Source organism: Takifugu flavidus, chromosome 16 (genome assembly GCF_003711565.1).
Source record: "Takifugu flavidus isolate HTHZ2018 chromosome 16, ASM371156v2, whole genome shotgun sequence".
Taxonomy (NCBI): domain Eukaryota; kingdom Metazoa; phylum Chordata; class Actinopteri; order Tetraodontiformes; family Tetraodontidae; genus Takifugu; species Takifugu flavidus.
This window is the reverse complement of record NC_079535.1, coordinates 5,002,361-5,029,184: the sequence shown is the minus strand read 5'-3', so window position 1 is coordinate 5,029,184 and position 26,824 is coordinate 5,002,361. Positions and strand designations below refer to the sequence as shown.

Below are 26,824 nucleotides of genomic sequence, written 5' to 3'. Positions count from 1 at the left end.
ACCCCCAGAGCCGGTACGCTAACCTGACCCCCAGAGCCGGTACGCTAACCTGACTCCCAGAGCCGGTACGCTAACCTGACCCCCAGAGCCGGTACGCTAACCTGACTCCCAGAGCCGGTACGCTAACCTGACCCCCAGAGCCGGTACGCTAACCTGACCCCCAGAGCCGGTACGCTAACCTGACCACCAGAGCCGGTACGCTAACCTGACTCCCAGAGCCGGTACGCTAACCTGACTCCCAGAGCTGGTACGCTAACCTGACCCCCAGAGCCGGTATGCTAACCTGACTAATTAGCACCGATCAGTATTTACCAAACTCCTGTACTGTTGAGTGCAGTTATGTGTCAATGCTAAAGGAGTTAGCGAGGATGGCTGAGCTGTTCGTGGAATCAACAGAAGACAGAGGAACAGAAAACAGCGCTGTTGGTGTATGTTTCCCTGTGTTTGCAGGAATGCACTCTGTATATCAATATCTGTGTGTGTGTGTGTGTGTGTGTGTGTGTGTGTGTGTGTGTGTGTGTGTGTGTGTGTGTGTGTGTGTGTGTGTGTGTGTGTGTGAATCTGCCCATGTTGCAGATACGACAGTGTGAATCATCAGGAGCAGAGGAGCCATAAAGCCCAGAGCTGTTAGGCAGGATGGCTCGTGGAATGATCGCGGGGGGGGGGCTCCTGCGGGGTGGTGGTGTTGCTGGGGGGGGGGGGGGGTAGCCGGTATAGACCCTGGTCACACCTGACAGCGCAGCCAATGGCCATAACGTCAGTGACAATGATTGAACACATGAAATATGTGCTCTTTGTCCGTGGTATTGGACAGGGTGGAGGTTAGGGGGGGGGTCAGGGTAAGGGTTAAGGCGAGGGGAAAATTGCCTGTTTGAAAAAAGAGAGAGAGAGAGAGAGAGAGAGAGAGAGGAGGAGGAGGAACGCTGCCTCCATCCTTTATTAGTCGGCTGGGTGACAAACAAGATATTTGTCGGATTTGATTTCCTCTCTGCAGCAGAACTGTAATAACGCAGTTATTAATAATGCATCCGCCCCCGCCGCCAGGGCGGATCTATATAATTGCACCAGACAAAACACTCTTCTGATACTCACTAAGACAGCGTAATTCTGAATAATAGGGGAGCCTCGGTCGGCGTCGGGGGGAATAGACGCGCCGGGCTGCTGCTGAGCCAGAACTCCCCCCCCCCCGGCTCTAAATTAACATGCTGTAATGGTGCTGGTGCTGATTCGCTGGGAAACGCGCAGACGCGTGCGTGCGTGCGTGCCCGCTCCTCCACTCCCGGGGTGGGCACCCACGGCCTCTGTTGGAATACAGATTTGTTTCAGTTAGATGGCGCCGCGTGACAAGCGCGGGATTTTATCATTTACCTTCTGGAGAGACTAAATGGAAGCTCTGGGGGCCGGTGAATGAGAAATAACAACATTATTGTTGTTAAGTGTTTCATAAGTAGTTTTACAGGCGCGCGCATCCATCAGGGGGTCCAGGGGAGGGCGGGCGGCATCAGGAACCCGGTACCGGGGGCCCTGGGAGCGGGGAGCGGCTCAACAGCGCCATCAACAGGGCAGCGGCGGTTCCGTCAGGGTGGACCTCCGGGCTCGTGTGCTGGAGACTCCAGGATAAAGGATGTTACTGGGTTCTGGGATTAGGCTGGAGACGAGGATGGCTGGGGTCCAACCCAGCAGGTCGCGCTGACCTCCGGGGTCAAGGTCAGCGCCTGCTTGCACACGTGCACGAGCCCAACCTGCGGACCATCCATCAAACGGCCTCTTCGGGGTCTCGTGTGCCCTCTGGCTGGTTGGGCGGCGGCGGCGGCGGAGCACCGAGGGACGGGCAAAGAAGGTCGTCCCAAACATCCTCAAGGAGACGGGTAATAATAATCACCACCCCAGAGTGTCTGTTCTGCCCCGCCGGAGGGTCCCGGGGCATTTTCTCCTGGTTCCCTTCTATTCTTATAGATTTTCTGTCCGTTTGGAGGCGAACCGGCCGCGCGTGAAGGTTTTCATGCGTGCTGCATTTTACAGTGGTTTGAGGAGAGCGTGCACGAGCGTGCACGGGCGTGTCCTGCGCGTCTCCTCCGTCCTGCGTGTGCCAGTCGAAGAGAAAGCAGCAGATCCACGTTTGAGCTGGTTAATCTGAGACGCACTTCCTGGTTGACCCTGAAAACATGGAGCCATTTTGGGGGCGGAGACGTCGGCGATTTACGTCCAAACGTCCAAAAACATCAGCTTATGACCACTGACCCCTGGAGGTTTCTTTAGTTTGCGTGTAATTATGGAGATTTTCCCCAAACGTTCACCTTTAAAATGACTCAGGGACGACGCAGTGAGGACGGCGTGAAGGCGGCGAGCGGGTTTACCCCAGACGAGATGAGCTCCGGTTTTAATAGAGCGGAGAAGCTGCTTCAGAGGCCTCCGAGGGGACGTGCCAAGGAGAGGTGAGGAGCAGCCAGAGTCAATTACAGGTTTTCACCACATTTGTGAGGACACTTGGAGCGGAAAGGGGGGGAAAAGGGAAACTTGGAGGCTGGAGGAAGTCACCTGTGAGCGGAGAGTTGAAGACATCGTTTGTAAAACGCTGATTCAGGAGTTGGAACCCAACGTTAGCCTGTCACCTGTAGCTAACAATATTCTCAATTTTACCGGTTTGGAGCAAAGAAGAGGGTAAAATGGGGCCAGCTAGCGTTAGCTCAGTTAGCCTCTCGCCCTAGTGCTGACATCATAAAATAGAAGGGAGCGGAGTTTAAATTCCACTATAGAACGCAACAAATTCCCGTTGCCGCCTTGATCCTGTTGCCAGGGATGTTCAAACAAGGCTGAGGAAAATTTGGGGATGAGGGAAAGTTTTTCCCGGATAATTTCAGTGGATTCACGTAGATTTTCTTTTGGGAATCCAGAGATCCTTGATGGCAGATGGGGGGGGGGGCACCAGCACATAAAGTACTGATGAACACAGCTGCACGAGCGCCTGCTCCATTTATCATCGTAGGCAACACATCACTGACACGCTTCTCGCACAGATGCTCAGCTAACATCTGTAAACATCATCCATATAGGACAAGCTAATGACTTAATAATTATATGTGTGTGTGTGTGTGTGGGGGGGGGGGGTCCTTCCTTTTCCTCACTTAAAAGCACATCATATATTCATGAACATGCTAAAATGCCTCCTTCATGAATGGCCCATCTAAGCACACCACCCCCCCCCCAACCACCATGACACATAAAACCCCTCCAACGATGCTAAGCTACATCCGTGGAACATCTCGCCTCGCTCCCGCTCCCCAACGCTGGTCTGACAGCGACATGGCTGGGACAGAAAGCTTTTAACACTGGGAGGTGTGTAATATTAATGTCTGCTCCACTTACGCCCCGTGGATGTCGGCGAGCGCGAGCGCGAGCAACGCCGAGCTGCTCCTCTGGTGATGTGGGCTGATACAATATTAATCCTAGTTGTGCGAGATCGCTCCCAACTTGTTGTTCGTTCTGGCCCATTACTCACAGGCCAGGCAGGCGGAGTTGTCAGGAGCTCGGTTAGCGTCCTATTTCACAGCAGGGCGCCGAGGAGGAACTTATTCCTTTACAGGCTGATAATTCTGCTGCGTCTTCTTTCTGCAAAATTTGTTTTGCCCACAATGTTTCATATTTCATGAGGGACTAAGGTGCGGAACTCCTGGGGAGTCCTCACAGGCCCCGCCCACTGCAGCTAACTAGCGAGCTAGTGTATACCACATGTATCGTCAGCCGATGTCGTCTGTGGACAACGTTGGACTAATTATTACCCATTTGTGTGTCTACATGTGCTTTCATTCTTCCTCCAGCCTCTTCTGGCTGGTGCTCAAAGCTAGCCTCTGCTGTTGCATTCTGACCCCGCCCACTAACCATGTTTGACCAATTACGCCACGGCGAGAAGGAAGTGCTCGTAGACTTCAATGCAACGCGTCCTCCAGCGTCCACAGCTGTTGCAGGAAGCGGTGATCCGGAATCGGAGTTGCTCCGAGTGGGTCTGGGTCCGATTGGGGTCCTGGAGTAGCAGAGCTAGCAGAACAAGTGGCTTCTCCACTGACCGTCTGTTGCTCGTTTTCCTCCATCTTCCCCATCAGCGAGACGGTTTTATTGCTTCTTGTGGAGCCCGAGTTTTCACGTTTTTCCTCTTTTGTCCCTCCGTACGGTGGAAAATAGCTCAGAACTGCTGTGTTGTGGGTTCACAATGGCTGAGGGATCGGGTCGGTGCTGTAAATGGAACCTCCTTTGTTCCTTAGAGGGCTCCTGCCTGAATAGAGAGGGAAGAATCAATCCAAGCACGGACGTCATTTTTCTGTTAATCACAGTTACGCTGAGATTTACTGTGTAATCACAGGTGAAAGGAGAACAAGAGGAGAGTCGTCTGTGTCGATAACGCCTGATGACTTCTTCTTTTTTACCTTTTGTTCCGCACACGTCGATGAAGAATATCTGGCTGCGCACATCAGCGAGTCATTGGTTCATTTCATGATTCTGGATCTTTGGAGGACAGTTAAATGCTCCCTGTCAAACAGACAAATGAGAAAGGACAATAACAGATGAGAGGAGGACGGTCTCATTTAGGGGACGGAAAAATGAGCCTCCTTCCGTCTAGTCGACACATTTCAACACCTGAGGGAGATTTGGCAGCGCTCGCTAAACCAGGAAGCTTGTAATTGATCCACGAGACACCGTTGGGGTCATCTGAACGCTAACAGGAAGCGAAACGAACGTCATTGTCAAAAGTTAGCATCAGAGCTGAGGAGTTACAATAGGGGTCAGGGGTCAGAATCTCACAAATATATATATGGAGACAGCAGAAAACACACATAGAGGATTGTAGAGAAGCAGCAAATCAATTTATTCTTTTACAAAAGGACGTGGTTGCTAATCTGGCACCAGCTGATGCTAGGCTACGCTAGTCCAGCTAAGTTTCTGTATCTGTCCTTGTTTGTCTTCTACAGTTCCTGCACCAAACGTCATGGAAAATGAGCAAATTGGAAACATTTCAGACGTGCGTATGGACAGAGAACCCTGGCGTTAGCGCGCTCCTGTTAGCGTGTCGGCAGGACTCGTGTGGCGTTATCGCATAGTCCGCAAATGTGAAATCTGCACAATTAGCATAAATGCATGCGTAGCGTCCTGTCCTGCCTTGTTCCAAAGACAGAAATCTGCCTCTAATTCTAATTTGTTGCCCATTTGGAGTCCATTAGCGGTTGCACAGATGGCTAACACCTGAATTTCAGGTTCCACCCAGTCTGAGTCCCATTATCCTTCACCCCCTTAAATGAAAGCAAGGCTGCTCTTCGCAGGCCTCCTCCTCCTCTTCCTCTCTCTCTGTCCTCCTGCATCCTGTTATTTCCACCTCTCCTTCTTCCGTCCCTCATGCCGTTGCTCCGTAACTAATGGTCCTTAAAGGCGTCTCCAGCTGTCCCGGGTGTTGGGACTACATCACAACAATCAGGACTTGTTATCAGCAGCGCGCTGACTGATTGGGCTAATGTCTGCGCTGATCGGATTAATGCCGCCTTTGATTGGAACACATCCATCATTATATTCCAGGCAATGACGAGGTAATAGCTGGAATTATTCTGATAATGAAAAAGACACTCTGGCTGGAGATTAAAGCTAAACACTGATAACAAGGGACTTCATAATTGGGAATTACTGGGCGCAGAAGGCAAAATGCCCCCCCCCCCTCCCCTTATTCAGTTTCTCCGGATGTCCCCTCTCCCACACCTCCTCTTCCTCCCTATCTTGAACATTTCCTCCTTGTCCCTCTTAACTTCTACCAGTTCACCTTTGTGTCCCTCCATTTCCCACTTGTTCACCCTTTAACTATCCTCTTTGGCTGTTTTCCTCTGTCCTCTTCAGCCTTCTTCACCTCCTCATCCTCAGTGACCGATCGCAGCAACTCACGACACTTCCTGTGTGTCTCTATAACGGATCATTTAAAACTTGTGGAACCAGTATGTGTGTGTGTGTGTGTGTGTGTGTGTGATGAATGAACCAGCTTGTAATGTTCTCAACCAGTTTGCAGACTAACTAGACCATTTAATTATCCCAATACACACACACACACACACACACACACACACACACACACACACACACTTCTGCATCCCTGCCAAAACAGGGCAACACGTATTGTTTACTGCATCACACCAGTGTGTGTGTGTGTGTGTGTGTGTGTGTGTGTGAGCATTAGCACCGCATCAGTCAGTGTCCGGCCCGCTGGCTCGTGCACCTGTTGGCTCGTTACAGAGAGCAGGAAGACGTAGCGGCAGCATTAGCACGTGCGCTGTGCCCAAACGAGCGGCGCGTGGCGCGGCAGAAGTGCTCCAACTTCAGTAAAAGTAATGACGTAGACGTAAAAGTGGCCTGTTTTCAACTGGAAGAGAGAAATGTGGGAGCCTCGCTGGGGCGAGGTGCACCCCTGTGGAGGTGGGGTGAAGGAAGAGGAGATCTGAGGCCTGGACGGGGTCACGGGGCGCCTGAGTCCAGACACTTGATCATCTCAGGGACGTGGCTAACGGCGACAGCCTAGCCTAGCGTCCCGTGATGTTTCCCTTTGGTCTTGCAGACGAGGATTAGCATCACGTGCGTGAACTGGGCCCGGGCAGGTGTGCGCGGCTGTGCAGTGCACGTCTGAGCGTGCGTGCGTGCAGCAGTAATGAGTGCGGGGCCGTGGGACGCCCAAAGGCGAGCTTCTCCAGCAGGGTCAGATTCAAGGACGTCTGGCTCCTGTTGGCTCGCCCACCTACGTGAGACATGGTGGACCAGAAGATGAAAAGCTGCTCCGGCATCATTAAACAATGTGAGGGGACACATGCTGGCCACCACCACTCTTCCTGGCGCCCTCGCTCTCCTTTGCCGCTCTCACACACACACCGGGGTCAGCGCAGCAATCTTTGTGAGGACTTTATACTGATTTTCAAGTAGTGGAACTTGTGCTATAAAGAGAGATTCTCAACTTCGGACCCTACAAGTGTGGTGAAACACTTACACGTGGGGCGAAACACCCTCTATTTGTCCCCGGCCGAACGTGGGATTCACGCTTCGCTGGCAAAGCCTCTCTCAGTGTAGGTTATTAATGAGAGCATCATGTCCTCACAACATTACAGAACCACTGTCCCGTAGAGGAGGGAAAATGAGATGAAAGGGTGATGGGAAGGGAGGGAGAGAGAGAGAGAGAAGATGTGGAAATGAGAGGGGAGAGGAAATAAAGAGACAACGCGAGGGAATAAGAGCGGGAGAAGATGACGGAGAAGCAGCAGCAGATCTTTTTTCGGACGTAAATGGCAGGTTTACGAGTCCGTGGTGCAGTTCTCTGCTCCGCCTAAAGGGGGCGTCGAAGGTTCTGGTTCATCAAAGATGTCTGCATCCACATCAAAGACGCGCAGTTTATTTTTAATTTGGTTCTCAGCGTCTGCTTCTTTGTGACTTTGTGAGTGAATGTTGGCAACATGTAACTCGTCATTTTGAAATGTTGCAACTGTCACATTTCTGTGGAACATCAAAGCTGGAAGATAAAAATGTTGCAGGTCCTAAAAGCACCACTCAACGAACACACAAGACACTATTCAGGACTACAGTCTATGATCTTTAGTTATTTTATTTAATTTTTAAAGGTTCAACAACAATTTGCTGAATATTTGCCTGATCATCCAAATATTCTTCAGTTTTTTCGAGAAAAAAGAATTTAAAAAGGGTGAGAAGGAGGTGAGGTAAAAGAGGAAGAGAGCAGAGGAAAGAAATGATTTGGAAATTTTTATAAGAGGGGGAGAGATGAGAGGAGAAATGGGAAGACGAGGCGAGGAAAGCGGCATTTCCGGCCCTCATTAGTTACTGGTGCGCGTTGTCCTGGAGCGGCAGCGCCATCTAGTGGCCTCCTCAAACACAGCGTCTCACCCCTAATGTCTCACCCACACCTCATACAGCCCATAAATATCCTCCTCCCCAAACCTTCACACTCAAACAATTTGTCGCTGGTGGTCATTTCTCATCCACACTGTGAAGTGCGTGCGTGCGTGTGCACGTTGCTATTATCAACGCGTTTGTGGGAGAGGGACGATAAGCGCGGTGTCACAGGCGTCTAATCATGCTCCACGTTGTTATCGGCTCTGGGCTCAAGAGACGGATGAACTGAGGAGAGGAAGAGGAGGACGAGGAGGAGGAGGAAGAGGAGGAGGAGGAAGAGGAGGAGGAGGAGGAGGAGGAGGAGGAGGGGGGCAGTGAGAACTAGAGAAGGAGAGAGGTTGAGAAAGAGATTTAAGGCTCTGCTGCACTAAGAGCACAGAGAAGGAAGCGGCCAAGCTCGGAGAAACCTCCCAAAGAGCACAAACACACCTTTGTACGAGGATCCCTTCGGTGTGTGTGTGTGTGTGTGTGTGTGTGTGTTTTCGTTTCTATATTTGTGGGGTCCCGAAAAAATAGCCATCATCCCCATTTGTACCTGAAACTTTCATTTTATCCTCCTTTTTCCTTTGAGGTTAAGGTTTGACTTACAAATGAGCCAAAACTGTGTGTGTGTGTGTGTGTGTGTGTGTGTGTGTGTGTGTGTGTGTGTGTGTGTGTGTGTGTGTGTGTGTGTGTGTGAGCTTATCAGGAGTGTTAAGGATGGGTGGTAATTGAATAATGACAGTAACGTGTCTGATGGATCACCCGTCACTCCTCCCTCTTCTCTCCCTCCATCACTGTCATCCCGCGCATCTCTCGCCTGGCAACCTCCACTCAAACTGTCCCATCTACGTGCGGTGTAGATGACACACGCATACACGCACGCACGCATGCGTGCAAGCAAACGCACGCACAAGCAACTAGTAATTAGCGGAGACTGTTACCGTGACGCTTCCTACCCCCCCCCCCAAAGGACATTTTAGAGCTGTTATTTCCACATAAATGCCAAAAACATCAAATGTTTTTTCTTCTTTGACTATTTCAGTTACAAACTGACCGATGTTCTGCGTCAGTGTTGGTTGTTTAACAACAGTTAGCATTAACAAACTACCAGATTCTTCCATTATGATAGTATTAGATAGCAAACCTAAGAAGCTGTTAGCAGCTAGCTTAGCATAGCAACCACTGACTGCTAAACAAGGTCCAGCTTCATGAGGAGAACTTTATTTACTGTATTAGTAAAACAGAAGACAGTACAGGGTTCTACTGGTGGAACTCTTCCAGATAAATGAGTGACAATCACCATTTTTCCATGTTTAACTCTTTAATGCTGGCAGGTTTTTAGTTTGTTTTTTTATTTTATTCTACTAACGTCTCTTAGCAACACTCGCCCTAGCGTTGTCATCCGCTACTCTTAGAACAAAGATGATAAAATGTGGAAGAAACCAGATTTTGAGGATGCAAATGGGGAGAATTCTGAAGGTGAACCCCGAGGCTGGTTTCTCCTCACTGTAAACTAGTGTAATAAGACGCCGCCAGCGGGCGTGAAGTGAGAGAGCAGTGATCCATAGTGGGAGGCTATATGAGTCCTGGGAAAGCAGCAGTCCTATCAACACACGGCCACGTTTCATCGTACACACACACACACACACACACACACACACACACACAGAGTAACAGAGACCTTTAACGCATTAATAGCACCCAGTTGTTCAGTGCCAGAGACGTTCCCTGTTGGACAAGGGGGGCGGGGGGGGGGGGGGGGGGGTGTTGGATGGGAGGCATAAGCAACAATAAAAAGACAAAATACCCACAAACAGGTCAGAGTGCTGCTGGATTTAAGTGTGTATTCTGACTAAAACCCTGGTGTTGTCATGTGGTTGAAAGACAAAAACAGCGATGACACAGGTGAAGCACCATCTTTTACTCCTTCTGCCCTCAGGACACGGAGACTTGCTGTCCCACTGGGCCACGAGGAGGAGGAGGAGGAGAGGAGGAGGAGGAGGCACGACAGACAGGGTAATAATGAAGAGCAAAGAGAGACGGAGGGATGCGACGGGCGGTTCGTTTCCTGTTTCATCAGCAGAAGCCTGTCAGAGTGGAAGCATAAGGATGAGAACACACTCACACACACACACACACATACGCACACGCACACACTCCTTCTTACCCTCACACTCGAAGGCCTGCAGCGTGGTGGTGTAGGAGCGGCCCAGCCAGGAGGTGTAGCTACCCAGAACCCTCTGCAGTTGGTGGGTGGCGTCAGAGAAGAGCAGGTTGGACGCGCCGTATCCGGCCGACCTGAAGAGGCGGAAGCCCTCGGTGGCGTTCCCGAACGTGTTCTGCGGCAGAGCGTGCGGCAGAATGTCGGAACAGCTCACACACCACGAGCCTGGGCAGCCCGCACTCACCTGCACGCGCTCCAGGAACTTCCACACGCGGCACTTGTCCTCCATCCGCACCACCACCGCGTTGGCAGGGACGGCGGCCAGGTGACACCGCTCGTAGTCCTCCAGGCCCGCTTCAGTGCCATCCGGGCACAGCAGCTTCAGGTCCTCCAGCTCCAGATCCAGGGCCCAGGACTCCTGGTTCTTACCTGAGCCGGAGGCGAGCGAAGCTTCGTCACATCATTTAGCAGTAAATTAGCATCACTTGATGGTTGCCATGACTCCCGCCCTGATACAGGCTATGATACAGTTGCACTGACCATCCAAGTTGTCATAAACCGTCGTGTGTTTGACAAAGGCCACGTCACCCAGGTTCTCCGCCACACACCTGACGTAAACAACAATTATCAGACCCTTTTCTCACCAATAAACATCACACTGCTTAACTCCTGTGTTGGTTGTAGCGCCGCTGCTGTCGTCACCCTTTAAATTCCACCTTAAACACCTTGGCTCCAGCGCCAAAGGCTGTTTTTGCAGACGCCTTTACTGTAATGACTTTGTAATTAGAGGTTTTGGACATAAAACAGTGGTAGCGCGGCGGCAGGTGGCAGTAGCAGCACCTCTGGTTAGCGTCAGTAGATGCCTGGTACCTCAGCGCTCCGGCCTCCCCGTAGTGCCTCTCTCGGTGGTTGTTGGCACAGATGTGCCGGTCGTTCTCGTCCCCTATGCAGGCTTCACACAGGTTCTTGGGGTTGTTGCCTCGGGGGTCATGGAGAGGGTCTTTAACGCCAGGCACGCAGCTGTAGCCGAAGAAGTTGCCGATAGCTGAGAAGAAGTGAGAAAAGAAAATTAACCAATCAAAAATTAATAGTTTAGTGAGGACCAGCCAGCGTGCAGATCAGGGCCCTGGGCCTCAAACCAGGCCTTGGTTTCTCTGCAGCCGCTGCAGACACTTGTTTTATAACTCAAACCAATATGAACGACGGCTTCCAGAGGTTCACCCCAAGCAGTCTGAAAAGTAGACATGCGACATCCACACACACACACACACACACACACACACGCACACAGAACTTTACTGTTGTCTGGGAGACTCATGTTATCTTACCTCCAGCCCTCTTCATTCCTTTACTCTTCATTCCACATCAATGATTTACCTCTTCTACCCTTTCATATTCTACACACACACACACACACACACACACACTTCCTTGTACTTGCATCTTTGTGAGGACTTTCATAGATTTAGTGCATTCCCCGGAGCCTTAGTCTAATCCCAACCATCCCAACGGACCCCTTGATTCGATCCCAAACCTAAATCCAATTCTCACATTAACCTCAAAACCACGTCTTAACCCTCAAGCGGTCCTTTGAAGTTGTGAGGACAAGAGAAAATGTCCACACTTCCCAAAAATGTCCTCGCTTTACTAGTAGAATGGAATTCATATTTTTGTATTTCTCAATTAGCAAGCTTGAACACACACACGCATGGGTTCACTCTGTCTCACCCTTGGGGAAGTTGCACTGCTCCCCGACACTGATCTGTGAGGTGTTGACCAGGTAGCCTATGGGAACGGTCCACCCCACCGTGGTGCGTATGCCCGGGTGACAGGAGCTGCGCTCGTGCATCTCCAGCAGGGACAGGTCGGAGGACGAGCGGCGGGCCATCGCCACCACGTAGTAGCTGATGCCATCTGGAGGGGAGATGAATAACCTTTCACCTCAGTGGATCGTGTAAGAACACAGGAGTGACTGATCACTGAATCCCAGCTGAAATGAGACTCACCCACTCCGTTATGGGACTCTCCTGCAGCCAGCTCCAGGCCGTGGCAGAAGCCGGCAGCGTAGACGTCATCCGCAGGCATGGAGGCTGCGTCTGCTGTCCCATTCTGAGGGGAAAACCACCAAAACCACCGTGTATGACTCTTCCCTGAAGAAGATTCGGACCCATAAACAAAGACGTGTGTGTCTGTCTGACCAGCTACCTTGATCCTAACCATGCAGTCCCTGGAGTTCAGTCCACGGACACATCGCAGAGTTCCTTTAATGTGGCGAGCGGTGGCGTTCCCGGACAGATCCAGACACTTCTTCTCCTCGGCATCAGACACAACACACCAGGAGACTGAGGAGGGGATGCACGGGAAGAGAAATTTAGAAACATATAGATCTTCACCGACTCTCGGCTGACCGAGATCCTGTTTGTACCTGTAGATTTTGGATTGGAGACACAGCTGACGGACAGCAGAGGCAAGAGGAGGAGGAAGAGGAGCAGCTTTCTCTCTGGATTCTCCATGGCGACTGTGCTGACTGTTAGAGCAGCTACATTTCAATTGCTCTTGTATCACCTGGCTGTGAGATGGATTTGGGGGATGCGGGGGAACAGGGGGGCAGGTAGGCTGGATGGAGTAAGAAGAAAACAGCATATTATTACTCAGTCCCACCCCTCAGAGGATAATCCTTCCTGTTCCTCATGATAGCAGGATAGCATTTCTATCCTCAATTATCCACTGAAACCTAGATGCCAGGGGTGACACGGGCGGGCTCGGGCCCGGTCCAGCCTACCGGACAGTGAGAGTAATGAAGAAAGTGGCAGACAATGCGTCTCTGTCCCGGAGCAGTGAAATGATACAAGCAGGGTCCTGCTACGACTCAGTGGAGGCTAAAACTCCAGGTGAGATGGAGCAAACAGCACTCGCCATTGTTCACTTCCACAGTGGATGGAAATCACAGAATCTAATACTCCTAACACACACAATCTGACACACACACACACAGCTGCACAATAAGTTAAAACTGCTACTGTTTATTAGGTAAATAAGTCCAACCTACATGGCTGCACAGGAACTATTTTAGGGGGAAACAGAGGATCTATTATCGAAACCCATTTGGATATAGGTGCATTTGTGGTATGTGCTGGTGTTCCAATCGCTGTGGGAAGCGTTACATGTTTAGACCATTGAAGTTCTCTACACTCAGGTGCAGAACCTGCATATCTCGGCTACTGCTGCGCTTGCTGATGTAAATGCTGCTCTAGATGTTTTTCCACCCCTTGTTTTATTCACGAGGTTATGATTTCATGCCCCTAAATGTATTTGTATTCCTGTTCAAACAGGAACATACAGCACTGTGGCGAGCTCTAATGGAAAAAATTCAAGGGTGTTAAAGATTTGACACCAAACGCTGCTGCATTCATAACGAGATCCTGTTCATATTAATGCCACGTAATTCAATATATAGCTTGATAAACTGAGCTATAACATTACGTTAACATTACGTAAGCATTATAAATCCGAATGGCGTTCTCGGAAATGTCAGTAATTCTGTTTCATTTGTCTAAATATAATATACGTTTAAATTGTTTCGACGGAGCTTTTGGCGGACTGATATCCCACAATGCATCTCGAATGCATTGTTTTGGTGACGTCACTTGTGTCCAGACAGGAAGTCAGTTGTGGGCTGGGTCGTTGTCTGTTCTGGCTTCTTGCTTCCAAAAACATCCAAATGCGATTCTTGTAAAACCACAAACTAAGAATGTAGAAGCGTGACAGAATGACTTAGACGCCGTGTTTGTCTGTGCCAAGTAGGTGGATGATTTATGTGCTTTTCATGGTTTTTTTCGGGGCTGCCAGGCTGCCTTTTGTGTTGTGTTAGTTAGCCTAGCTTAGCTTTGCTTGCAGGCTAGCCGTAGCAGCTCCCAGCAGCAGACCGTCTGACTGGCGCCTCCGAGGCGCCCATGCATGGCCAATAAAACAGCTCGTTAAAGCCAGTAAGCAACACCAAACAATTATTTCCACAGCCTGAGTGTACAGTACCTGCTTGCTGGTGCATTTATCTTATCACAATTCTTGACATATGTGGTGTCATATTTGCAACCTAATTTCCAAGTTCTTGTTATTTGCTGGTAGCCTGCAGACGAGAAACTAGCGTAGAATTGACTAGGAAGTAGTCTTGTAATCAACCGAATAAGGATTCCCCACAAGATTCTGTACGGTAAATCTCTCGTAGTATAAGTAAAATTTACGATGGATAGTCGGACGTCTTTAATTATTCATTAGGGTGTATTAATACCATCGCTAATGCTAACCTCAGGTGTTTTGGTCTTAGCGTAAACTATTGATTGTTTTCTGTTTGATGGCTTGACAGAGAGAATTTGTGCACAGCTGGTAATTGTTGATTTTCCCTATTGCAACCGTGGTCATGTGACCTCTGTCCTCTGCTGCTCTTCCCTGCTTCAGCGCACTGAGACATGGATCGATGCAGTGTCCACGTCCTGCTGCTGCTGCTGCTGCTGCGGGGCCTGCAGGCATCAGCTGAAGGTTCAGGTACCCGCCTCACTTCTCCTCACGCTTCATTGTTTGGCCGTCTCATCGTGGTAAACGTGCAAATCAAGCGCAAATGCTGCAAGAAAATAGAATAGACAAATAGAAGATAGAATTGGCCAAAAAAAATTGAAAGTTTATCTCAGGAATGCAAAGCCCAGCGTATGTTGACGCCATGTCTCTGTCACAGATGGACAGCTGTCCTGCCTGTGTGATAAATGCCACCAGGCCACCCAATGCCACGGGACCCAGTGTTTTTCCTCCATTAAAATCGGGGGCAGCGGGGTGGCGTTTGAGCGTGGCTGCTTGATGGACCCAGAGAAGATCCGTATGCACTGCTCAACGCCTTCCTCCTTCCACTACGCCATTTTATGCTGCTCCCAGGAAATGTGCAACAGCAACACCACCGCACGCTCACTGATGTTGCTACTTCCTACAGGTGGATATCACCTTTTGTGTTCCACAATGCGTCAGTTTATTTAACATTCTTATCTTACGTATTTCCTACTTATTCATCAGCCCCTGAAGGAGAGCCAGTTCGGTATGGGGTGGAGACTTTGGTTCTGTTCATACTCGGCCCAGTGGTGGTTCTGGCTCTGCTGTCTCTGGTATCGGTTCTCGCATGCAGACGGTTTCATCACGGTCGTCTACAGAGGTTGCAGGAGTTTGATACCGAACAGGGAGCCATAGATGGTCTCATCACCTCCAACGTGGGGGACAGCACTTTAGCGGTAAGACTCAAGTAAACTCCATCTTTATTATTTATTTTTTAATTTCAAGAAATTTTGGGCTTGTAGTTCCTCTCTTATCTTATTCCAAACGTGTTAGCGCCTACCAGACAGCAGGGGGCGTAGTTACCCCACAAGCTTTTTGACTACTACAATAACGTGAGACCGCCGTGGATCACGTGACCGAGAGGCCTCTCCAGGAATAAGCCATTTGTCACAAGTCTTAAAAATATTATGCAGACACACACACTCACACACTTAATGTGATGTTTTTGTTCTCAGGACTTGTTGGACCACTCGTGCACATCAGGCAGTGGGTCAGGTTTGCCGTTCCTGGTCCAGAGAACGGTGGCGCGGCAGATCAGTCTGATGGAGTGTGTGGGTTCGTTCATTATTTATTTATTTAAGTAACTCACTAGCTTGGAGCTTTGCAGACGCTCTTAAATGTGTTTAACGGTTCGAGTCTGTTGCTGGTGTATAGTTTCTCTGTTAATGTCTTCTGTCACCATTGTGCAGGTAAGGGCAGGTACGGGGAGGTGTGGAGGGGCCAGTGGCAGGGGGAGAACGTGGCTGTGAAGATCTTCTCATCACGAGATGAGAAGTCCTGGTTCAGAGAGACGGAGATCTACAACACTGTGCTGCTCAGACACGAGAACATCCTGGGTGAGTTTATTTCTGCAGTGATCAGGCTGACAGGAAGTAAAGGTGAAAAATACAATTTCACTTTCATTAGTTGCTGATTTATTTAATTAACAAACCACATTTAAATCATTTTAATGTGCTAAATTCAGTTTTCAGACCAATTGTGAAACTATTAAACCCTTTCAGACTAAAAAAAACGTAATATTTACACCAATGTACTTATCCTAGTCCTAAATATGTATCTGACAGGCTGGGCAGAGTCATGTGTGTTCTGCTTCTTCTCCTCACAGGCTTCATGGCGTCTGACATGACCTCTCGTAACTCCAGCACACAGCTGTGGCTCATTACCCATTACCACGAGAACGGTTCCCTTTATGACTACTTGCAGCGTGTGGCGGTGGAGACGACCGAGGGCCTGGCGATGGCGGCGTCGGTCGCGTGCGGCCTGGTGCACCTGCACACGGAGATCTTTGGCACAGAGGGGAAGCCCGCCATCGCACACAGGGACCTGAAGAGCAAAAACATCCTGGTTACTAAGGAGCTGCGCTGCTGCATCGCAGACCTGGGTCTGTCGGTCCCGTCTAGTGGTCTCTAGTGTGTTTTAGCTCTCACGAGCCTGGGCGTAACCGTGTGTGTGTGTGACCATTTGCAGGTCTGGCTGTCACACACTCCCAGGCTGACAACCTGCTGGATGTGGGCAACAACCCGAAAGTGGGCACCAAGCGTTACATGGCCCCCGAGGTTCTGGACGAGAGCATCCAGACGGACTGCTTTGACGCCTACAAGAGAGTGGACATCTGGGCCTTCGGCTTGGTGCTGTGGGAGATAGCGAGACGCACCTACAGCAACGGTGAGTGTGGCGAGTTCAGCTCGGGTGCGGCCACCTGGACGCTAGCCCTCATACCTGTCGTTTGGCGCCTCAGGGATCGTGGAGGAGTACAAGCCTCCGTTCTACGACCAGGTGCCAAGTGACCCGAGCTTTGAGGACATGAGGAAGGTGGTGTGTGTGGAGCAGCAGAGGCCGTTCATTCCCAACCGCTGGTTCTCTGATTCGGTGGGTGTCTGTGGCAGGCTGTGACGTGACACTGTTACTCTCCTCCTCACCCTCGTCTGTTTCCCTCAGACGCTCTCTGCTCTGGTCAAACTGATGAAAGAGTGCTGGTACCAGAACCCCTCTGCGAGGCTGACGGCGCTGCGCATCAAGAAGACCCTGGACAAGATCCACAGCTCTCTGGAGAAGGGCAAAGAGTCCTGAGAGGAGCTTCAGAGGTATCTGGCCCATATGGAAGACAGCAAAAGAGCCCGGCAGATGATGAGGGGACAGGCAGAGGATCAGAACAATGTTCCAGCTGTCACCCCGCCTCAGCCCTCCTCTCACCTGTGGTTGCCTTCCACCCGCATCTATTTAAACAGGTTTGAACTGGCCCACAGACTGTTGCCGAGGAAGATCGGAGGGAATATTTTACTTAAACGTCCACTGAGACCACGCAGACTTGGGCTTCCGTTCTCCAGCCTTCTGCTTCGAGACAACCACAAGTTGTCAAGATATCTATGCTCCCATAATGTCACACTACAATAAGGACAACAGCGTTACAAAACCCATCCCAGTTACTGACACACACACACACACACAGTCCAAGAGGAAAAGAGCCAACGAGAACAAATCTTTTTAAAATTGTAAACACTACTGAGGTCATGGAAGCTGCTGTGTGGAGACATTTACTGTAACAACATTATTGAAAGAGAGGAAAGAGAGAGTTTGCATTGCTGCTTCGTGGAGTCTTTAACTGGATCCTCCCAAAGGAAAAATCAAGGAAAACCTATTCAATGTTGAAATAAATGGTGGGGGGGGTCTATTTATCTATGCTCCCATAATGTCACTACAATAAGGAATATGTGGTTCTTTTAAATGGTTTCTGTTGCATAGGTGTTCCCTTACACATTCATTTCTTTACAAATGCTGGATTTGTTTTGGGAAAAACTGTTGCTTTGTCTTTTTTATATGTAATAAAACATTTACTGCACTTTTGCCTAATGATCAAAACTGACTCTAAATGTAATTCTGCCCCCTCGTGGCGACTATTGTTAACAGATCTCAGCACCAAAAAAGAATTTATAGTCTTGATGTTGGCACACGTTGCTGTGGATGAGCGCTTCTTGAATAAGTACCACCACATACCTGACCGGAGAAATCATGGTTTCTGGTCGTCTGGTAGAGTCTTGTAGGGGTTGAGGATGCCCTTTGGGTCCAGGAGGGCTTTGATTTGCCCCATCAGAGCCACAGCCTGGCTGGGTTTACTGTAGTAGATGTAATTCCTCTTCTTCAGGCCCAGTCCATGTTCAGCGCTGATGCTGCCGCGATGCTTGGCCGTCCACTCGTAGACGAAGGGCTCAATGTCTGCCAAGAGGGCGGGGTCTTTGGCCTGAGAGGTGATGTTCAGGTGGAGGTTTCCATCTCCTGCAACGCTCAAAGTCAACATCATACGGCCCGACACACATTTTGCAAAGCGTTTGAGGGATATTTGGCCGTACCCACGTGCCCGTATCCCACCACACTCTTGGCGCGGCCCCCCACACGCTCCCTCATGTCCGTCACCAGTTGGTACAACTCCTCCACAGGAAGTGAGACGTCGTACTTGTAAGTGTAGCCGTCGTGTGCCATCGCCTCCGTGATGCGTTCACGCAACGACCACAGCGCCTGAAACAGGGAATCGACTTTTTATTCATTTTAAAACATCAAATCGAATGCTATTTTTTAAAAATCATGATGAGAAAAACCCACCTTTATTTTTGAGTCTTCAGTGGCCACGGTGCCTTCACTAACCAGTGATGACGTCATCGCTTCCTCCAGGAAATTGTGGAGTTTTTCTTCGTCGTGCGTTGGTTCGGAGCCAGATGTTTCGATGACAATGTAGAACTGGCAATCTGCCAAAAGGAAGAAGGCTCATTTAACGTTCCATCAACGCAGTGTGTGTGCGAGTGTGTGTGAACGTACCGCGGACTGGATTGGTAAGTTTGAGGTGAGTATTCAGCAGCCTCATGCACTCGCTGTCCAGAAACTCATAGGCTGACAGGATTTCTCCCAGCATGCCTCTGCACAGCTGGAACGTCTTCAGCAGCTGCTCGAACGTCTCGCAGCCTAAAACGAGTCCACGCTCAGATCAAAGTATCACCACACACCTGTGTTCACTCCTCCATCTGAGTGGGAACTGTGCAGCAGATGTACCCAGAAAAGCCACATTGACAGACTTGGGTTTGCGGGGACACAGGATGGACGCTGCGGTGATGACCCCCAGCGTGCCCTCGGACCCTATGAAGAGCTGTTTGAGGTCATAGCCTGTATTATCTTTCCTCAGTGTGGCCAAGCAATCCAACACTTGGCCATCAGCCAGGACCTGTGCACGTGACACACACACACACACACACTCTTTATGATCATCGTGCCACACACACAAACTCATGTCTCTTCACTTCAGATCACCGGCTCACCACTTCCAGGCCCAGCACGGTGCCATGCAGGGAGCCGTATCGAAGCAGTCGGAGCCCACCCGCATTAGTCGCCACATTTCCCCCGATGTGGCAACTCCCTTTTGCCCCCAGGTCCAGAGGCATGATGTGGTCTCTCTGCTCCAGGTACAGGGACAAGTCCTCCAGGACACATCCAGCCTGACAGGTCAGGATACCTGACAGACGGGTAAAACGTCCCCGAGTGTCTGAGCGAGGGCGCCGCCGAGTCGACAGATTGCAGCTCGGCACCTACCTGAGATGCTGTCGAACGATCGGATGTGGTTCATGAGGGCGGTGGAGAGAATAATCTCGTCATAAACCGGCACGCTGCCCCCAACCAGCCCGGTATTGCCCCCCTGGGGGTTCACGGCCAGATTACGGCTGTTACAGTACCTTCAGGAGCAGAAAAACAGCCGTTTCAAACACGCTGTGAAGCCGGACTCTGCGTGTTTCCTCATTGTCGTTCTTTACTTGAGAATCTGGGAAACTTCCTGTGATGTCTGAGGTCTCAGTAACACCTCGCTGGAGCCTACAGATGAATCAGCAGGTTGCAGAAATGTTAGAACCTCTCAGAAGGTTTTAGAAAAGGTGAGCGCGAGTTATCACCTCTGACAGATTTGAGCCAGTCTTCGTTGTTGGACTCCAGCAGGTCGGGGTCGGTGACAACTCTGCCTGGCAAGATGTTCCTGAAGAAAGCCAAATCCTCCTCAGTTATCCTGGAGAATGGGAGTCTGTCTGGGGCGGCAGCGGGGGGTGGTTTTGGTCGGTCAGCCTCAGTGTGATGCCTCTTAGAACCGACCTCACACTGCCAGGAGGAGCCCAGCAGAAGTCCAGGGCGGGAGCTTAGACAAGATTGTTGTTTCAGAGCCTGAGACGGGAAGTTCCAACACAGATTCTGGTGGCGTCCCAGAACGGCCCGTAGCTTTAACATTCTCGGCAGAGTCCCCATCATGTCACCAGAGACGTGGCGTAGAGTCGACGGCACAGGCTGCAGCAAGGAAGAATCAGAACTTTGTTTCTCAGTCCAACAGTTTAAGATCCAACCTTTCCTACAAGTTCACAGTTGTTTTAGGATACTGACCTGACAAAACAATATGTGCTGGAAAAAAACAGAGAATTTACTAAATTATACTGTGCGACAGAATCACTTCTTCATTTGACTGGACTAGGAGCAAAGCTGGATGTCAAAATCATGTAATATTAAAGGGAAACCCTTTTCTTCATACTAACACACACACCAAACGAATGTTAAGTAATTCTTCAAGTTCAGTTTCCTCTCAGATATCGAGTTTCTTTGTCATCATACAGCAGTGAACCTGAGTAAAATGTACTTGTTTTAATTATATATTCAACATATTAAAGAGAAAAAGGGAACATTTCCAACGTTTCTCTCCTTGACCAAACTAAGAGTTCTATTGGCTTTTGCTTTTGTCAAATATTTGGCCTATATTTCATATTAAACCTTTTAATTTGAACATTGAATCACCTGAAGCTCTGATTAGCTCAGCTGTTAGCCTCGGGATAGCATTTATTAGCAATGTTTACTCACCGTATTTGGGGTTATTTAACAGCTCGCATCGTTTCGTCTACATGTGTTTTCGTGCACAATATCAATGCAGATTGTGTCGAAACGTTCAAGGTCGCATACTTTGACGTTAAGTGTCACATATTCAATGTTCACAAGTCCTGACTCGTAGATCGGGAACTTCCGATAAGAAAAAGATTGACCAATCAGAAGCCGTCAAGGATTGAACCAATCAGAATCATTTCGGCGGTGTAACATTTAAGGACCGTTGGAAAATATCCTTTACGTCTTCTTTTAAAATAACCTTTATGGTAAACTTAGGAATCTATTTCTTTTCTGATCGTCTCGAATAATTTATGAAAATGTGAATTGAGAAGAATTTGACTGTTAAACACACAGTATGTTTATTGTTCTACAGAGCCAAATATTTACATGACTTTTCTGAGCCGTAAACACTCGAACCCCAGTTGTACTCGTGCACACATTGGCTGAAGTTTGTACCGCAGATTCCCTGAATGCAACTTGACGTTGTCATCAAGCCAGAATTAACAGTCTATTAAAGGCTAATTACAGTTTTGGTTAAAACAAAAAGAAAAGTGAAAATAGAAAAAAAACATTGATGATGTCCAAGACTCATGTTTGTGCAGTTTGACACTTTAATACTGGCATGATGAAAACAGGGGCAAACACTCGATTTAAATAAACATAAATAAATACCGAATTATGTAGCTGAACTTTGTCGCTTTTAAACGTTTTATTTATTTTCCAACCCAGCAGGCTTTTTCTTGCTGGTGGCTGATTATCTCTGTGTTGCGCTGACACTCCTGTCGTCCAGGGGAAGTTGTTGCTGGTCGTACGCAGATATGAGCTTCTTGATGTGAGCTAGTTTGTTGTGCAGATATTCACAGCGGGTCTTTTCCTGTTGGTAGTTGGGGTTAGACTAGAAGGGACAAAAATACAGATTTAATCAAGCAATTCATGATGACCAGTGAGAATCTCTGCCGTGGTTCAGGTTTGACCTTTTTAATCCTGCCATATGCCTGGATTACTTGATCGTGGACCTCCTGCAGGCAGAAAAGCAGCAATGTGATCAAACCACAGCGGCGACCTCCAGATCAATGGCAGCGCTGATGCTTTTACCTTGTATTTACTGGAGTCTCTGGTGAGCTGCTGCAGCTGCGCGTTGAGCTCCATAAACTGCTGCGTCACACCGTCGATGCGAGCGTGTAAGAGTCTGTACTCGCTGTAATCGCTGTTGAACTCGTGCTTGTAGCTCTGCCTCTGGTGGTAGCTGGAGATCACCGAGTAACTCCTGTGGAAGCAAGGCACCCGTGGGGAACCTAAGGGACGTGGATCATCAAGGGTGCTGGTGGATTAATGCCTGCTCTACTCACAGTAGGTAGTCGGTGTCGCCGCCTGCCTGATTTGCATTTGTCTCCAACAAAACCTCACCAGCATCTAAGATAATAAAAGAAGTCTGTGTTGAGAAAAGTGCGGAAATGTCGCCGTCTCCTCGTTGATTACATCATGGTTCTGACCCGCACAGTCCGCGGAGGCTGCGCCGTTTGTCCTGTCTGAACACTGATCTCGTTTCCTTCCATCCTCGTCCGTCCGTCTGTCCCCCTTCGCGGATGAGACAAACCCCAGGTTACAAACACGTCACACCTGAAGCGTGTGAATGAATGTTTGCGGCACTTTTCCCACCTGCTCGCTGCTCCTCTTCCTCTTCGTTTTCGGTCTCTTCCCCCTCACAGATGACGGCGGCTGATCAGACTTGGGCCGAGGCCCCTCTAGCGGGCTAAAGAGCCTCCGCGGGTCCAGAGAGCCTCTTTGCTGCGTTGCCTCCATGGCCTCGGTCCGGGTCACGTGTTTGGCCACTCGGGGCAGGTCGGTGGCCGTTTTTTTGGACAGGTGAGATATTCTGGGCCCCCTCCTCACCAGGGGGTCCGTGTATGCCTCTGGCTTGGAGGGGTTCTGGTTGTGCACCGGCGAGGAATTGGGGGTCTCTCGGAGGGGGCTGACCTGGGTCTGCGGCACCGTCAGAAGGTTCTGCTGAGGCTCAAACAGTCTCCTGCAGAGTGAGATAAAAATGATAAAATGACGCTAGCAGCTAATTTATCGGTGGTTGAATCTAGATTAGAGATAAACTCTGCAGGAAGAGCGATCACACATGTAACAGTATTAGCATGTGGAGCCCGTCTTCTACAAGGTCCGTAGGCCAGTCGGGTTTGCACCAGGTAGACGACCACTCACAATCTTCCCCAGAGTAACACCAAGGTCCAGTTCCAGGCCCCAAAATTAGCTTCAGACATTTGTGGAAACTTCTCCCTCGCCCCGACTGTGAGTCTCAGCCCTGTCACCTGATGAGGATCCGTTTGAGGAGCTGCCGCTCCCCCGCGGTGTAGCCGGGCCAGTCCTTCTGCACGTCTTTAAACAGACCGTTCTTCAACACAAAGGTGTCGCCACAGCTCAGCTCACCCACCTGCGTGAAGACGGAAGAATATCTGAGTCCAGAGGCGTTCGGACGGGTCACAGACTCCTGCGGGAGGAGCCACGCACCTCCTGCAGGACAGGCTCCAGCCCGTCACCCTCCCCGTCCGTCACGCCATCTCTCCGCAGCCTCAGGACCAGCTCGCTCCTCTTGTAGGGTCTCAGCACCAGCAGGTGGATCACCCTGTCCCTCAGTGGAAGCTCCGTCACCTCACAGGTGCTGCGACTGCCGGAGACGGAGGCAGACGTCTTCTGCTTGGACTTGGCAACCTTCCTCCTGAAGCTGAGGCGAGACTGGGGGGGGCTTGAGGGCTTCGCCTTGGCTGCCGCCTCAGAGCCCGACGCTCGCGGAGTCGCCTTCTTACCTGCGCAGCAGCACAGAAACACATGAAAAAGAGCCTGAAAGGACCTCATTTCGCTCCGATAGGATAAAAATCTACAAGAAAACAATGCGGCTGCTTCCACGTCACTGCCGACCAGGCGTTGCTGTGGCAACCAGAGCGATACAGCTGTGTTCTTCAGGACACCTTCAGATGGAGGCGTCTCTGGCACCTACCCCGGTCGCGGTCGCGGCCCACGCCCTTGATGACGATGGCCCGCTGGCTGCGCGTCTCCTCCTCGGCCTGGGCCATGCTCTGACGGGCTTTGGCGTACGACTCGTCCGTGGCGTCGACTTTCAGCTTCTTCCGAATCACCCCGAGACACGACAGCTCCTCCGCCGAGCTGAGAGAGAACGCAACCAAAACCATAAACCCACACGTTTCATTTCCAAACACACGACAAAGTCGATGACGCTGAGAGAGCGAAGGGAATTATGGGATGCTTCTGGGGTTTACCCGGTGGCGAGCTGCTGCACGCAGTCGAAGGTTCCCTGCAGTTTGTCGGAGGCGACGTTCGTCAGGCCGAAGGTGAAGATCCTCAGCTGGTCTCCTCCCTCCGAGCAGGGGACGGTGATGCTCTGCAGCACAGACAAGGGGAATCAGCCGCCGTCTCTGAAAGCTGCGGCGGGAATTACGGACATCAGACGGGTTATTTTACCCCTCGACTCCCACTGAAGGAGATGGTGGGACGTGCGGACCGGCCCTGGAGGGAGAGACGGCACCGACACTCGTCAAACAGGAAGACATCAAGCTGAGATGTGTCAAACACAACAACACAGAGGACGGCGGCGGTGGTGGCGGTGGTTAGCTCCTTCCTCCGCTGCGGTTTTATCGCTGCCGAGCAGCAGCCTCTGTCAGCAGATCCCAGAAATGATGCCTCATCACCAAGATGAAGCTCCGCTCATCTGTCCCTGGTGAAGGTGGACGTCCACTCCAGGAAGGGAGTGGAGCAAATGATGGAGGGAGAGCAACATCCAGGAGGAGCTCAAAAACAGAGGTCACGGAGAGAACAGAGACCCCACAGGTGCTCGGGGGTCTGAGTCCACTTTGGGAGGAGCCAGGGGAGGGTTCTGAAAAGAGGAGACCCTCAGCCGAGACGTGAGGACAAAACGGCTGAAAAGGAAAGATTGAGACTCTGTGGTGAGAGCGGCGAGTAAAGAAACCGCTGAATCACGGGAGGTTTTCTCATATGTGGCCCCACTGACGCAGTTTCATAAGTCCCACGTTCATCCGAGACCAGATCTTTTCCAGGGCATCTGCACCTGACAAACCATTAAAGGAGTTTATCTTCAAAGAGGCCGCTGGCAAAGGTCGCGCCAGCCCGCCGCTCATCACACAGGAACAGCAGGAGCTAGCCCCCTGGAGGTGCAGACGTCTGTCAGAAAGGACATCTGGACATTTGGACACGTGTTAACGGAGGGAACTGGACGTTTCAGGTGATTTGTGAGCGCACCTGTTGATGGGATTAATTCAGTGAATCCAAACCTGCTGAATTCAAACCTCTGACTCTTGAGGGAGGAAAAACCTCCCAATTACTCCTCCGGTGTTGTGGCCCCTACGGTTGGGGGGGGGGTGGGGGGGTGCAGATGCAAAAATCATACATGCTAAATCATTAGCCTTATCTTTGTGTTGCGTTTACGGTACCTGACGTCCGTCACTAGTGAAGGGCACACCTAGATAAATCCCGCACTATTATTATGCAGTCTATTTTTAATACACCCTCGTTTTCTGCTTCCTGCACCGATTAAACAAGAGTCAATTGTGTGATGTGTATTCCGAATTTCTTGTTCCGATTACATGGCTGCGAATCAGGCTCGCAGGAGACAACAGCCCGGGAAGGTACCGAGGAAGTTCGGCCCAGACAGTTGTTGCGTTTAGTGAACTAGAAGAAGCAACTCTTTGAGCAAACCTCACGGAACGAACACCAGAATATTACCTCGCTGTTCCGAAAGCCATCAATGGCTTTTGCCGCGCTGTCAGTCAGTTTGACGTGAAACACCGAGACGTTTCGGCGGCTCGGTCCGCCAGAGAGCCCGTAAGTGCGCGTCTCCCTCAGCGTCGCCATCCCGCCCGCAGAATCCGCCCGGGGGCTTCGCCAGTCCCGCACAAAGCGACTCAACGGAGGCGCCACGACCGACGGACGCGACTCCGGCCGCTCCTCCGTCGCGCGCTATTCCGGAGGATTTGGTTTTGCGTCATGACGTCAGAGGCCCGCCGATTGGTCCGGAGACGTAAACAGAGGCTGACGTCACCACTTCCTGTTTCGCGGCTCCGCTGCAGCAGCTTCTTCCGAAGTTCTGACCTCAAGGACAGATGTCTGTCTGCTGTCGAAACAACTTTCTGAGAAAGAGCCAGTCGATTTTGGTGGATTCCACAGGGCTTCGATCCTCTACAAATGATCAAAGCCTTTGGAACCTACTATGTTATGTAACTTTGTTTTACTGTCACATAAGTGACACTACGAGTGTCACGGCACTCGTTTAGAAATGTTACATTCATAAAAGCGACACACTGGTATTTCCAAGTACTCACAGTCGTAAATAATGATCAAATAGGGATGAGAAACCCTTTTTAAAAAATGATAAACATTTCAACTCCCAACTTCAACACTAAACAACCGATCTGGCAATTTTTAAATACCTTTAAACAAGAATACCATATTTTAAAATAGTGAGAAACTTTACTCACCAAATGAATAATGATATTTAGTAGAGTTGTGAACTGATCTGTTAAAATAACAAATATGCCAATATTTTTACACCTACCGGTAATTCTGTATCGATCATTAACGATTGTGATAATCATGAGAGTACAATATATTTAACTTGAAAAAAGCCCCCCTGCTGCTAATGTTTGTTGCTCAGTTTCTAAAATTTAGTATCTGTTCCTCTACCGGTCTTCAAAACATTTACTGGAAATAATTACAATTTGTGGTAATACAAATTGT

The 26,824-nt window shown here is 50.1% G+C and overlaps 4 protein-coding genes and 1 long non-coding RNA gene across 10 annotated transcripts; 1 reads left to right on the top strand and 4 right to left on the bottom strand.

Annotated features, from left to right (window-relative positions):
• Nucleotides 1-906: 906 nt before the first annotated feature.
• Nucleotides 907-2,176, bottom strand: LOC130512967 (uncharacterized). Its single transcript, XR_008946568.1, has 2 exons — nt 1,369-2,176; nt 907-1,301 (listed from the first exon to the last, which is right to left on the bottom strand). It is a non-coding gene; the product is annotated as an uncharacterized LOC130512967 (long non-coding RNA).
• Nucleotides 2,177-9,204: 7,028 nt separating this feature from the next.
• Nucleotides 9,205-12,905, bottom strand: otomp (otolith matrix protein). Of its 3 annotated transcripts, none has more exons than XM_057059543.1 (8): nt 12,272-12,905; nt 12,073-12,175; nt 11,795-11,980; nt 10,937-11,111; nt 10,607-10,674; nt 10,311-10,495; nt 10,070-10,241; nt 9,205-9,989 (listed from the first exon to the last, which is right to left on the bottom strand). In XM_057059543.1, exons 1-8 carry the CDS (start codon nt 12,707-12,709, stop codon nt 9,979-9,981), a joined length of 1,338 nt encoding a protein of 445 aa, XP_056915523.1. In that variant the 5' UTR covers nt 12,710-12,905; the 3' UTR covers nt 9,205-9,978. The 3 variants fall into 3 exon arrangements, with proteins under 3 accessions (XP_056915523.1, XP_056915524.1, XP_056915522.1); XM_057059544.1 differs by having other exon boundaries at nt 9,205-10,241; nt 12,272-12,408; nt 12,492-12,710; XM_057059542.1 differs by having other exon boundaries at nt 9,205-10,241.
• Nucleotides 12,906-13,706: 801 nt separating this feature from the next.
• On the top strand, nt 13,707-17,999 carry acvr1l (activin A receptor, type 1 like). The gene is made up of 10 exons (XM_057059539.1): nt 13,707-13,866; nt 14,522-14,608; nt 14,796-15,044; nt 15,125-15,336; nt 15,616-15,715; nt 15,850-15,996; nt 16,266-16,541; nt 16,628-16,825; nt 16,899-17,029; nt 17,099-17,999. The coding sequence occupies exons 2-10, from the start codon at nt 14,533-14,535 to the stop codon at nt 17,228-17,230; spliced, it is 1,521 nt and encodes a 506-aa protein (XP_056915519.1). The 5' UTR covers nt 13,707-13,866; nt 14,522-14,532; the 3' UTR covers nt 17,231-17,999.
• d2hgdh (D-2-hydroxyglutarate dehydrogenase) lies at nt 15,970-21,219 on the bottom strand. 4 transcript variants are annotated; one of them, XR_008954435.1, is made up of 13 exons: nt 21,032-21,219; nt 20,089-20,470; nt 19,954-20,011; nt 19,736-19,875; nt 19,465-19,658; nt 19,202-19,370; nt 18,971-19,114; nt 18,758-18,900; nt 18,508-18,673; nt 18,155-18,433; nt 17,354-17,491; nt 16,880-17,248; nt 15,970-16,483 (listed from the first exon to the last, which is right to left on the bottom strand). XR_008954435.1 is itself a non-coding variant. In XM_057059527.1 (12 exons), the coding sequence occupies exons 3-11, from the start codon at nt 20,432-20,434 to the stop codon at nt 18,168-18,170; spliced, it is 1,626 nt and encodes a 541-aa protein (XP_056915507.1). In that variant the 5' UTR covers nt 20,435-20,470; nt 20,564-20,581; nt 21,032-21,219; the 3' UTR covers nt 17,424-17,491; nt 18,155-18,167. The 4 variants fall into 4 exon arrangements, 2 of the variants coding, with proteins under 2 accessions (XP_056915505.1, XP_056915507.1); XR_008954436.1 differs by having other exon boundaries at nt 17,080-17,248; XM_057059527.1 differs by lacking the exons at nt 15,970-16,483; nt 16,880-17,248 and adding an exon at nt 20,564-20,581 and having other exon boundaries at nt 17,424-17,491.
• A 167-nt stretch (nt 21,220-21,386) lies between these two features.
• On the bottom strand, nt 21,387-26,057 carry LOC130540401 (RNA polymerase II elongation factor ELL-like). The gene is made up of 12 exons (XM_057059517.1): nt 25,814-26,057; nt 24,536-24,580; nt 24,334-24,455; nt 24,054-24,220; nt 23,567-23,862; nt 23,368-23,489; nt 22,712-23,078; nt 22,546-22,630; nt 22,402-22,465; nt 22,148-22,319; nt 22,027-22,071; nt 21,387-21,947 (listed from the first exon to the last, which is right to left on the bottom strand). The coding sequence occupies exons 1-12, from the start codon at nt 25,940-25,942 to the stop codon at nt 21,807-21,809; spliced, it is 1,755 nt and encodes a 584-aa protein (XP_056915497.1). The 5' UTR covers nt 25,943-26,057; the 3' UTR covers nt 21,387-21,806.
• Between the last annotated feature and the right edge of the window lie 767 nt (nt 26,058-26,824).